Below are 12827 nucleotides of genomic sequence, written 5' to 3' on the forward strand. Positions count from 1 at the left end.
TTACTTTTTGGGGTAACGGACAGTTACTTTCATGGGAGGGTAATTGTAATTGTAATAAATTACAATTTAGCCTCGAGTAATTGTAAATGTAATTCCTTACTATTTTTCAGTAACGTGTACAAGTCTGCCCTAAATGAGGTAATTAGGAAAGTTTAGTAATTAATTTTAGTTCCACGTTATTGAAATAAAAAAAAAAAAAAAACATAGGGACGAACACGACGACGCATTTCTCGATGTTGTGTTCATTTTTGTGTTTATTCTTTAAGTAAGGTGTAATTTCACCAACGAGATCACCTCCTAAACTTAATTTTGCATCTCTCAATGTTGTGTTCGTCCTTGTGTTTATCCTTTAAGTAAGGTGTAATTTCACCAACGAGCTCACCTCCTAAACTTAATTTTGCATATCTCAATGTTGTGTTCATCCTTGTGTTTATCCTTTAAGTAAGGTGCAATTTCACCAACGAGCTCACCTCTTAAACTTAATTTTGGTTACTTCAACAATTGTCAGTTATGATTACCTTTGCACTTAGCGTCCGCCTGGGAACATAATCTAGGAGGAAAAAACGAATTTCGCGTACCTCCTATTGTTCCTTCTAAAATAACGTGAAAAAAACTTAATTTTGAACACCCTGTAATTTTATGTGAGTTAAGTAACGTTCACACACTTGCGTTTGGACGACAGAATCCTTGAGACCTCTTACACAATAGAACACACTGGAACGCTGGCGCCATCTATGAGCTGACCCTGAAAGTGCATATGACTAGAGCGAATGTTTTGAAGTATTTGAGAGATGAACTGTACATACTGTGCCTGTGAAATGGTCGTTTATGACATTATCAAAACTTTTCAAACAAAAAGAAAATTATACGAGTTAAAAATTGATATACGGAAACGCCAAGTGTTACTACAACTACCCTATAGATGGCGCCAATGTGTTCTCTCGTCGTAAGGGATCCTAAGAAGTTTAAAAGTACTCGGTCGAAAGCAGTTGCAAGTTTGTGAACCAGCCTTTAGGTTATCGCCGTGATGCAGTTTTGTCGCGTGACATCTCATGCACACCAATGCCTTTTAGCTGTCCAATGAAAGAACTGAGTTCGACGTTTCTGTGGCCGAGTTCAAGGATTTATCCGGCAAGGACTGGGACCCTCTGATAAAGGGAAGCAGGCTGGTGGTAACAGCGAGCGTCCTCGACAAGGCAACCGGAAAAAGAGGGGCGGCCGAAAACGACGCGGCAATTTTCGCGACGTCGCCTTACACCATCAACTTCCGGCACACGCCCACGGATTTCAAACCTGGCACAAGCTTGGTGGTGGTGGTGAGTATCGTTTTCGATTAATATCTTTATCCAAGGCTGTTACAACAGGCAAAGGTGAGCAATCGAATCGCCAGCGAGACCATCATCATCATCGGCGGCGGCTGCAATGATCTCGGTTGCGATGGGACTGCTCGCTTTCGACTATTAGCGACAAGATATTTGGGGGCACCACCTCGCAGGCACCTTCTGTGACGGAGCTGGAAGGGTGCGAGCAGATGGCGCGCTATGTCAAAGCATGGAGTGGCTATGCTAGTTCACACCTATGCCGTATAAAAACGGTTTATTTATTAAAAAAAAAGTGTAGGACGTTTTTATTAAGTGATATTTCTAATGAATAACAGCGTCTCAAAGTTGATTTTGTATTAAAAACTTTAAAATCTTCAAAAACAAGCCTCGGGCTCCATATTACAGCTTGCGCGGCGTGCCTCAGGGCTATTCACAGCCTCTCTCACCTTTTTCTTTTTTTAGGATCTTGGGAGGTTGTAGAAAAAGGTTTTGCATTCACCAGAGTAAATGACGTGCTGTCTTCTTAGCTGTGCACGCGCGCACTGTTGTGTGGCAATACGCCGCACGATTGTTTAAGCTACATTGAGCTTGCCATTACCGACGCCTCTATCCAAGTGTGACTCAACAGTTCCTCACGAACAAATGCTCGTCGGAAACTCGCGCTTAGCGCCTCCCGCATCGAACACGTGGCAAAGAAGTTTGTCACATTGCGACTTCTGCTCGAAAGAAAAGTAGAACATTTAATAAATTCTTAAATTGTCGGATATGGCCCGGAAAATTCAGGCGATTGATTCATTTGTTTTATCCAACTTTTCTAAGAATTATTTACAAATTCAAAGTCTTTCGCTTTCGCGGGGCATCATGCATTATGCGCAATTTTTTGAGTCAGCAAAATTAAACTTTCAAACGTTAGTAATTGATGTGATGATAATGCAGTTAATTCAAAGGTGCAATCAAGCTGGACAACAAATAATCCCCGAAGAAGGGGAACAAGAGGGACATAGGACAAACACAAATTTCCAAGCACAGCTAGGTGACTGGTGCGCGACCGAAAAAATCTGCCTGGTCCTGGTATCGAACCGGCGACCTCTCCATTTCGAGTGGAGCGCTCTACCAACTAAACTAACCAGGAGTTAGACGCTGAAGTGTCAGCGACTTACTAGATTTAACAGACTACGATCGTGGAAGAACTCGCACGTTTCGCGTCAACCAGGCGAATAAGCAGGGACCCCGGAAGCCAGCCACAGCTTCGTCCGGCCAGATATTTTGGAGAAATGTTTGTTTAATGTGTACAAAATGCAAAAAGGAATCAACTTGGAACTATTAACAGACCAGCCCACACAAAACGCATTGGAACAAACAGGATACACAGTGTCTCTTTCACTGAAGTGTTTAGTACACGCACGAGAAGTTCTCGAATTTCGCTTTCCTCTTTTCAACTTGATGAGACATTCCTTTCTCAGTTTTATTTTGTCAGAATCATAATAAAAATACACCCTATTCGCCGTGGTAGTGGGGTAAAGCGCTGGGCATTCTATTTTCATCATCCAGATTTTTGTAATTGGGTAGAGAACCGCACACTACCATCCGAGGGCTTGGACACCTCAGCGCCAAAAAGTGTTTCTTGGCACGACTAGCGTGCCACAGTTTCAAGCTTTGGTAAAATTTCCTGCTACAAATATCACTTCATGCACCAAATAAATACAACGCGTAAAACAGGCTTCGCCGCGCGTTACCTAAGCAGCTCATGAAACGAGCTGACGAGCCGAAGGATTCATGATCTTCGCGGTCTGTCCTAGTCTGTCCTACCCGTGACGTCACAAACGACGATGGTGATAGCTATAGAAGCGCCCCCTGTAGTTCGCGCACGCCGCCAATAAACAGTAGCGGATTACTCAGAAACCACATTTTTATCATGGACGAAGAAAGAATAAAACAATTAAAACAGGGACAACACAACCACATCTTTCATTTATGAAAGATGTGGTTGCGTTGTCCCTGTTTTAATTGTTTTATTCTTTCTTCATCCATGACTTAAACCAACACGCTCTTCTCCCAAGCACATTTTTATAAATAAAAAAAGCAAAGTTTTTTTTTTTTTTGGGGGGGGGGGGGGGGCATTAGTGAAAACTCTTTGCATACCCACGCATATAATTTTTTTTCATTCGTGAAGGAAAAAAAAAAATTAAACAGATGATTCCGAATGGCACCACTGTATTAACTTGTCGATTCACCAACTCTTTGGCAGGGTTCGTGAGCTGTAGTTATCGTGCATCCCACCGGTTCCAAGCTTTCGAAATCTTCAGCTAATTTGCGTAACAAACCATAAAATTGAAGATATACAGCAATCGCAGCGTTTAGTAGTTCATGCTGAGAAACTACAGCGTAGTCGTTCGGTTGCGAAAAAATGACGAAAAATAGAATGTCTAACTAACCTCGAAATAAAACGAATCCCATTTGATTTCAGGCAGAAATTCAGCATGCGAATTCGAAAGTGGCGGAAGGTGTGGAATGTGCCATCAGCGTTCTGGACGACCTCGGTCAAAGTGTCAAGGACGTCACAAAATCATCAAGCTCTGACGCCGCGGGAAGAGTTGCCTTTTCAATGAAGACATTAGAAACTCAGACTGTCATCAACGTCACGGTAAGACCTTTAGTCTTATACCCGACTGTGGCAAATTCAAAGCCCATAGAGGGCTCACTGGAAGAGTGATGATTGTACTACGGTGCCTGGAATGTTTGCTGCATTAGTGCATTTAGCGTCCTATGCCGCCGATGCATTGAGGTTGGTCCCGAGGTGGCAACAAATTACTTCTGGCTGCTGAGGCTTCCATGGGCTGTAATGCTGAGAAAGCAACCTGCAGCTGCATATTTGGGAGTACAGTGCTCAACCATACGAAATGAGCCCCTGCAGTGGGGTGCGTGGCCTCGAATAGATGCACATGCTCCGACTGAGGATGATATAGACAGCTAGTTTAGTGGTACTCGAAACTAGAGTCATCACATGGCTTTTACATTTAGTCATTTTAGGTATTTCTTTAGTTAACCTATATGCGAGAGGCCAGGTGCTCCGCTGGTCTATCCAGTTTCGTTGACCACTGTAACATGAAGATCTTTGTACGGGTGGGCTTTATATGTGTAGTGGTACGCTTGACGGTATGCATGCGGAAAGTTGGTTGCATTTAAGTTTGCCACTGATAACAATTATATTGCGCAGTGTCGTTTATAGTTTATTCTCGCGGCTAACCTATACGTAGGTTCGAACCCGCGATCCAAATCTCGATGACTCCGAGCAGGCAGAGGGGCAAGCTACTCTCCTACGATTCACCTCGCCTTCCAACGGCCTCCTAGCATTGAAACGTCAGGACGTCAGGTCGAAAAGAAAAGTAAGGATATGCGTCCTCCATAATATTTAAATTGATATCAAATTTTTGTATTTAAAAACGTTGAACGCTATTTTTTTTTTTTTTTCAGATTAACGACAGGTTTGAAAGCGTTGTCACCACGGTTCCCGCGGATCTCAAGCCCGTTTACTTTGTGGTGCGTATCGATGACGCCTTGAAGAGTTATACTCTACAAGCACTATTTTGTTAAGCTATGAAATAGCTTCTGAATGATCGAAGAATGTTTACCAGCTTCTCATGGTTGATAATCCTTCTGTGAGACTAAATTTCGATATCTGCGGTTGTGTCTATTCTAAACATAACACAATAACCCGAATTGTGATGGTCACTGAAGTAAACATTTAATGATATTTAAACGATTGCTAATTGGAATGGTTGCCTGTTGTGCCTTGTTACATTAATTGTTACACCTTCTTACAAGCGTTGCATCTATTTGGTTCATTAACTATTACAGTAATTTGGCTTGTTACGTCTATAATCATAAGGCAACCTTAGGACGTCCACGAGAAAGTTATTTTGTAGTTTCATCGGCATGGTTTTATTATCTCTCCATGGTGGCTACACTGGGAACCCTAGAAGCGAGCACGTTAGTGGTTCTTTGGGCTCCAAGGCACCCCAGCAAGCCACACGCATGCATAGAAGTACAGTCTTCGTCGCATCCTTGTGGATGCGAAGTAGCAGCTGTTGTAAGTTTTGCCAAGATACTTACCACATTCAGGTCCCTCTTGAAGAAATCTTGGTTACCGCTCTGAGGCTTCCAGTAGGTTACTCTTCAACTCCTCTGTGTCAGAGTCGACTACCTTCGAGTTTTGTTTGCTACATGCTTTGCCATCGAACATTAGGTCTTGAGCCGTGGCCAAGTCAAGAGTTTCGGAGAGCTGAGTTCCACGGACCTCAGGCAGAGGTCTATAGATTTCGAACTGGAAGAAAGTATGGCTCCGGAATTTCGTGTCCTTGTCTTCGCGCTACACAATGGCAGCATCCTGGCAGATTCGCAGCTCGTGGAAATGGAACATCTTTGTACGAACAGCTCATCGGTAAGTAGACAGTCTGTTTCACCATAGTCACATCTATACTGGGGAAGCCTGGTAGAAGGACAAAAGAACGCGCAGAATAAAATAAAAAAACTCTACCACATAAAACAAGTGTTCTTCGCATGCCAAAAGCAATAATGTTGAAAGTTATGTCAGCAGATCAGTAATACCTCTAATGTAGGCGTAATAAAATTTGATATTGGTTTTAGTGTGAGCTTTTTGTCCCATAAGAGACAGTGACTACGTCGCTGCTAGCTTGCGTTTTGTACTGCAAACGAAAGTTTCAGATAAATGTATCCTCATCTAATTCTCTGAACAATGTGTTCTCGCGGCATATGACGTGTATAACTCTTCACAAGCTTCCTTCATGGCAAAGTTTGAATCCGCACGCCTTAGATTCCGTCCTGTAGTTTCGCCGACGCCGTTCTAGGAGACAAGTGTTAAACAGGTCGACCTTAGCTACCGCAGTAATAAAAGTTCAAGTTCAGTTCAAGTAATAAATCTTGAACAGGCAAATGATACCTTTAAAATATAACACACACCGACTATATTATTTTATGGGCAACCAACAAGGAATTACAGAAACACACAATGTAAGACGCGTCCACCGGTTCACATCGAGGTACCCCAGCTAGAGAACTTCTTCATATGTTTAATGTCGTAGTATCGCAAGTACACTCCAGGACCTAGAAAGAAAAAAGCGCGAAGCCGCAACAGGAATTCAGACCTTGCCTATGCGCGCACACTAAGAAAACATACAAGTGCCACCAATGCACTCGCGAAACTCCATGGCGCAGTGCAACGTCCAAGTCAATCGCCTACTTGTTGTGACACGTCAATGACGTCACCCTAGCCTCGAGTCCTTCTCTTGTCGAGGTGGCGTTGTCTTGACCCGCAGGATAGAGTATATAAGCTCCCGTGGGAAGTAGGGTTACGCGTTCATTCATCTTGAAATCCAAATTTATACGGGGAAGCCACTCTTAACGCGTGCAGGAGCCGTGCTCCGACGAATAAGGCAGGTGGTTTTCGCTCGCTGTTTCCGTTCTTATTTTGGCAACCACAGCGCACTTGAATATATAAATTTGCAGGGAAATATTTCGTCGAGGTATTTAGAAAATGCGCCAGTCAACACGGCACGCAAAGAAACTTTCAAATGAACTGTTGTTACCCGACGAAATCAGTTTAATGAACAAGAACACCCGTGCATCGTTTTGGGCCCTGCCATTGCCAATTATTATTGCGCTTGCAAGCGTCAAATATCAGGATCGTGACATTGAGGCCCTAATGTTCATTGTATGCTATAATTTGCAGTTTAGCGCTTACAACAAACTGTGAACCGGATATATGTAAACGTGTTACTGGTCATCTACCCCCCCCCCCCCCCCCAAAAAAAAAAAAAAAAAAAAATTAAGTGCCGGGAGTTTGGTACTTAAAGGGCAACTCCGCTTCATTTTTGTTTTTAGAAAAACAGTGCAGTCTTCTTCACTATCACCTAGGAACACCACACGTCAAATATTACGACCTAGTTCAGTCTAAATGTTTTTCGAACGAACGGTCAAACTTTGCAACGCTCCAAGTTGCCGCAATCGGCTGACTCTAGCTGGAGAATTGAGGCGCAACCAACAGGGCGGTCAAGGCTACGGCGTTGGCGTAGCCAACGTTGAGCTAAACGTCGTCGCCATTGTCTCTTTTTGTTTGCTTTTACTACTCCGTGCAAGCGTAACGGGTGACGTCAGCAATATTTCCTCTCGGCGCTCAGCGGTGTCCACTTGTTTGGCGTAACGCGCCTGCGCAGCGTGCTTCTTGGGAGCCGTCCGGCCCTCCTGCCGTGACCGCCGTCTCCCGCGTCACAACCGCCGTCGTCGTTTCACCCTTTGAGATGATTGTCTCTCGGAGGTTCGTTCACACTACGTGCACAGGCTGATGCCGCAGTTGTGCAGACGTTATCGAACGTCGTAGACACCTAAACGCAGTGAAGAGTGCGGTGCAGACGACACTTGCGCCTGGCACACGACCGCCCCAACGTTGGCCTGCCGGCCCGCCCCAGTCCTACCCGTCGTTGCGTAGAGGATCCCGTCACATCTCGTACCACACGATAGACAAGTTTCTAGCGGTTCGAGTCCAATGTTGCCAGACCGAGCCGACGTTTCAGTTTCGATTTCGGCTCATGTTTAAAGTAATTAAGATTTAACAATCTATATCCCATTTTTCGCGAAGAAAATGGCGTAGTGTCTCTTATAAGTGGTTTTAATGCTAAATAACTCATTGTCCCGAAAAAAAAAAAAAAAAACTTTGGTTGCTTAGTTTATGCCTGTGAAGAATGAGTGAAATTATGAACACTTCGAAACAAGCATTTTCGCCAGCCCAAAGAAAAAAAGATCATGCAATAAATTAGCGGGGATACCATGGTACCATGATCTAATGAAACCGGAAGTGAAAAGAAAACCAGCTTTTATGATCGCTTTTTTTATGTGGACATTGTGTTCCTAATGTTTGTGTCCATATGGTAACTGCATCAGGCACTCGAGGAATAAGTGTTCTTGGGTCTCCAATGCACACACTTTTGCATCCATACGACGACGGATTTCAGAGAAATGGATGATATATGGCCTCATGCAAAAGTAAAGAACATATGAAAACAGTTGACTCGTGGCTAGTTAGCGGCTAACGGCTAACGGAATTGCGGAGTGGCCATAGCGGAGGCTTCACTGCGCTGAACTGGATTTTTCTTTGTCACATGATCAAATCAGGCGAATAGCGGGGCGGTGGCGTGTTGAAAAGAGACGCCCAATTATAGCTCCCCTACGGGGAGCCTATCTGGTAACTCTACCGGAGGAGAGAGGATATTTTTGATAAAGAAGGGATAAAAGCTAGTGGCGAGACTGGAAAACAAAAACCGCCGGGCGTTCGCCGGCATTTAGGATGTTTTGTTGCCTTAGTAACTGTTTTATTTTCCACAGATAAACATTATTGTTCCCAGTGGTGATAAAGAACCGGGAAGTGACGTATCAGTCGAGGTAAAAGGAGTTTCTGGAACCCGAGTTGGATTAATGGCTACTGATAAGGCTGTCTACATCCTTGACAAGGGACAACTTCTGACTAGGCAAAAGGTAAGCATCTTAAAAAAAAAAAAATCTTATTTAGCAGATCCAGCCTCTTCAACTGTCCTCAACTCTTTTCAAAAATCTTTTGACACTAATTTGCTTTTTTTTTTTTTTTTTTTTTTTTTAGAGCAGAACATGCCGTTTGTCATGTTAATTTTTTCCCGGTTTGCTTCATTTCCCAGCTGTTATCATCGTTTCGGTCGCACGATCTCGGATGTGGTCCTGGAGGGGGCATCACGTCCGAGGAAGTCATTTCTCAAGCTGGAATCGTGATAATATCGGCAGCGATGAAAGAGGACGTGATAACAACAGGTAACAAAAACACACTATCCCCCCTCCCTAAAAAAAAACAAACAAAATAGAGTTTGAGCGGCATTTGTATGGTTTTTCGCTCGTTAAACCGAATGAATAAGAAAGAAAAAAAAAAAGAAACTTGGCAGCGATCTTTATTTTTTAAGTTCTATACTGCATGGAATGCAATATAGAGAATTGGTGACGGAATTGGCGTGTGACGTAACGTATATTTTCCCGCGGAATTCGGCGGTCAAACTGACATGACGTCATGTGACGTCAGATCACGTGACGTAAATTTCCTCCACTAAATTTAGGTGGGAAACTGGATAGGTGTCTTGGTCACAAGACGTGAATTTTCCCGCTAAATTTAGAAGGCGAAACTGAATTGGTTTGTATGTCCCGTGACGGTCAGGTAACTTGACATAATTTTTTTTCCGCTTAAATTTAGCTGCCTAATTGAATTCGTGTGTAGAACTCGTGATATCAATTTCCCCGCTAAATTTAGCGGGAAATGCAGGGGCGGACGGACGGATAATATTTTGGGATTGGGGGAGTAGCGTTAAAAAGCCTTCCATGCTTTAAGCCCAGTATACCACCTCTGCTGATGTGCCACCGGATTTGCGACAGGCAAACAGCATGCCACTTTTATGACGTTTGTAGGCGAAAATCCAGGGACTACTTTTGAGGACGTATAGTGAGCCCACCAGTCGGAGAGTCGGCCCTCGTTGCGTTGGTTCATCGCGCACGATGGATCGATGCATGAATAGAGCTAAACATTTCTGATGGCCGGGGGCTTGCGCCATTCAAAGCTTCAAGAAACTATAGACCTTTTCATTTCAGTAGTTGCCTCACCGGCGGATAGAGGGCGCTGACGCATTCGGCGCCATTAGGTTGCTTCAATTTGTTTGCTTTCGGTTTCAACGTGAACGCGGCTATATTGCTGTTTTACGTTGTTTTTGCTTACTTTTGTGATACAATTATTTTCCTTGTAGCACGCAACCAATGAAACAGTGGTATTGAGCCACTTTGTGGACTACGAGGTGTTTTAAAGCGTAAATTGCTTGTTTTTTGTGTTTTTTTTTTACCAACTCCTTTGATGTATCTGACTATGGGTGGTTGCGGAACGCCTGACTGATGTACAGGAAAGATTACCTTCGTCTACGGCCGTACCCAATGACACCAGTCTCCAGAAAGCAAACTAATGAAGAGACTAACACGTGAATGTGAAGAAGCAAATCGACAACCTGATTAGCAATGAGCTGAATCAGACAGAATAGATGAACTTGCGACTTTACTACTCACTGTTTGGTTTTTGGCACTCAACCTTTAGTGAACTTCGCAAACTAAAAACGTATCGTGTAATGACGCTGATAATTGATATAAAGCAGTAGTATTGTCTCAGTCGCTTTCTCTTTTTTTTTTTTTTTTTCCAGCTCAGCATTTGAGCATGATATGACAGGCCGAGTAGGAAATTCCTTAAACTATCAACCCTGCTAAAGTACTTATAAGGAAAATTTCGCGATACTGGACCTAGGAAGTAAATTAATTTTATATCAACATTTGCTTACACAAGATTGTCACGTGATATGTGACAATCCTGTCAAATTAAATCGGACATTTGTCTTCCGTAAAATAGGCCAAATAAAATTAAAGGGCGCAGGAGGAGGGATACCTCGGAATGTTTGGCCGAGTTCTAGCACTATGGGCACCACTTCACGGACCTGTGTGAACAAATATTTATTTGTTTGAACAGATTCGCTTTGTAAATTTCGGCGCCGCCAGCCACCAAAAGTAAGCCTCTATTCACCATCGACAATCTTGGATTCATATGATTGTTATGCAGACGGCTCCTTTTTTTTTTCGGCATCAAATATTGCAGATTTTAGAAACTAACAAAACTTAAAACAACGTATGCAAAAAAAAAAAAAAAAAATTCCTTTCATGCGCCGAATTCAAACGGCGTTTTGAATTTGCAAATAGAAAAGACGTTATTTCTTTGTGCATGGTCTTCTAAAACTTGCGACTGTTAAGTGCTTCTGGCATTTTCTTACGCGAGAAGTCCCAACCTTTCTGTCAAAATAAATTAAGTGAACGGCACTGGTTATCTAAATATATTCAATAAATCACTTAAATGACTGTCAAAACGGGAGCGAGCACGGTATACAATTCCTTAAACTTCATAAGTAAACCGACCAACCGAACGTTGACGTCGCAAAAAAAGATTGAGAACCTCATACACATGTAGGTGTGATGATATGAACAAACAAATTGCCTCATGTTGACGTAGCATTACTTCCAACCTCAGAGAAAGTGCAAGTTAAACGTTCGTTGTCTATCTCATCCGCGAGTTTCCTCACATAATCAAAGAAACTGTTTTTGACATATTATGAATACGAAGAACGATATACTTTCAGGAAATACAGATAGTCTCCTTGCGCTGACTATTCTTGACGTCTTCCGATCCTAAATGCGCAATATAAATATACGTTCTTCCTCAGAATGATCCGCCACTATGAGTAAACAAACCTCAGTTTTCATAAGAACCTTTGAACCCTCGTGATGTCTTAGTCGTCGAGTAGTTTCCGAAGTAAGGCAAGAAAGCGCGGTGAAACGCGACGAAGAACACGAATACAACGCATCCGCCAAGGCGCGGAGGGGAGAGCGGAGCAGCAAGTTGAAGCAACCTAATGGCTGCCGCGTCACGTGATTCCAAGATGGCAGCGCCCATGCGGAGGAGGATGAAAAGGTCTATAAGGTGCGCTTTGCTAGGGTGATGCCATCCTTTGTAATACCACTCGCCGACAAACCAGCAGCCATTTTGTTCCTCGGCGATAATCCGTGGGGCTTATAACCCTCCCGGAAACAAGCACCTTATCTCAGAAGTTCGGAGCAGCGTTGTGGAACCCACGGAGGGAGGATTGGCATTTTCCCCCTCGGATGGGATTACCGATGGACACAAAGGCCACTTTCCGGCGCACGGGGAAACAATGAGAGGAACAAAATGGCGGTGGACGAGGGTGTGGGAAAGGGAAACAGGCAGTTGGCATCACCCTATGCGAAGCGCACATGAAGGCACCCTAGTATAAGGTATGCTTCTAAACTCGGAAATACTAGAGGCTGGTAAAAAAAAAAATCACTATGGCTACATTTGGTGGCGCTTCTTCTTGACCTGGTGCGCTCACTTTACTTCCTACGGATTTAAAAGAAAGAGAGAGAAAAAGGAAACTTTATTATGCCATCAGTCCGACAAGCTGTGCTTGGTAATCTCCGCCCTCCCAACGTCTATTTTTTCATCACTGCCTTTAAAGCCGATATCCTTTACTAAATCGACATCGCCTTTGAGCAATATTTCTATCGTTAAATAAAGTGATTCGCGGTTCACATCATTCATTATGATAGATACGTTTTGATTGCATGATTATAAATATTCATGTATGTAAGCAAATAATTTGAAGGTTATTTAAATTTATCTTGTTTTCTCAGAATGACTAGATTTTATTTACACAGTCTATTGCCATTCTGAAGAAAGTTTTACCGGGTGTTTCCATATTACAGACGGTAGCTGCGAAGCAAAAAGACGGAGACGAAGGAATGCAGTCCGAAAATCCAGTAAGAATTCACTTAAAATAGGGTACACAATAAATTGTGGCTAGTTTAATGGTCATTCCT

The 12827-nt window shown here is 43.1% G+C and overlaps 1 protein-coding gene across 1 annotated transcript in view; it reads left to right on the top strand.

The window, feature by feature from the left end:
* LOC115319841 (complement C3) overlaps positions 1 to 12827 on the top strand; it is a 77030-nt gene that overhangs the window by 16231 nt on the left and 47972 nt on the right. Inside the window, exons 9-16 of the mRNA XM_040223228.1 lie at positions 1074 to 1316; positions 3790 to 3966; positions 4580 to 4708; positions 4797 to 4862; positions 5569 to 5763; positions 8721 to 8870; positions 9047 to 9176; positions 12714 to 12767. Coding sequence (XP_040079162.1) covers positions 1074 to 1316; positions 3790 to 3966; positions 4580 to 4708; positions 4797 to 4862; positions 5569 to 5763; positions 8721 to 8870; positions 9047 to 9176; positions 12714 to 12767 — 1144 coding nt within the window. The remainder of the gene's footprint in view (positions 1 to 1073; positions 1317 to 3789; positions 3967 to 4579; positions 4709 to 4796; positions 4863 to 5568; positions 5764 to 8720; positions 8871 to 9046; positions 9177 to 12713; positions 12768 to 12827) is intronic.

This window comes from Ixodes scapularis, unplaced genomic scaffold (genome assembly GCF_016920785.2).
Source record: "Ixodes scapularis isolate PalLabHiFi unplaced genomic scaffold, ASM1692078v2 PGA_scaffold8__174_contigs__length_109621045, whole genome shotgun sequence".
Classification (NCBI taxonomy): Eukaryota; Metazoa; Arthropoda; class Arachnida; order Ixodida; family Ixodidae; genus Ixodes; species Ixodes scapularis.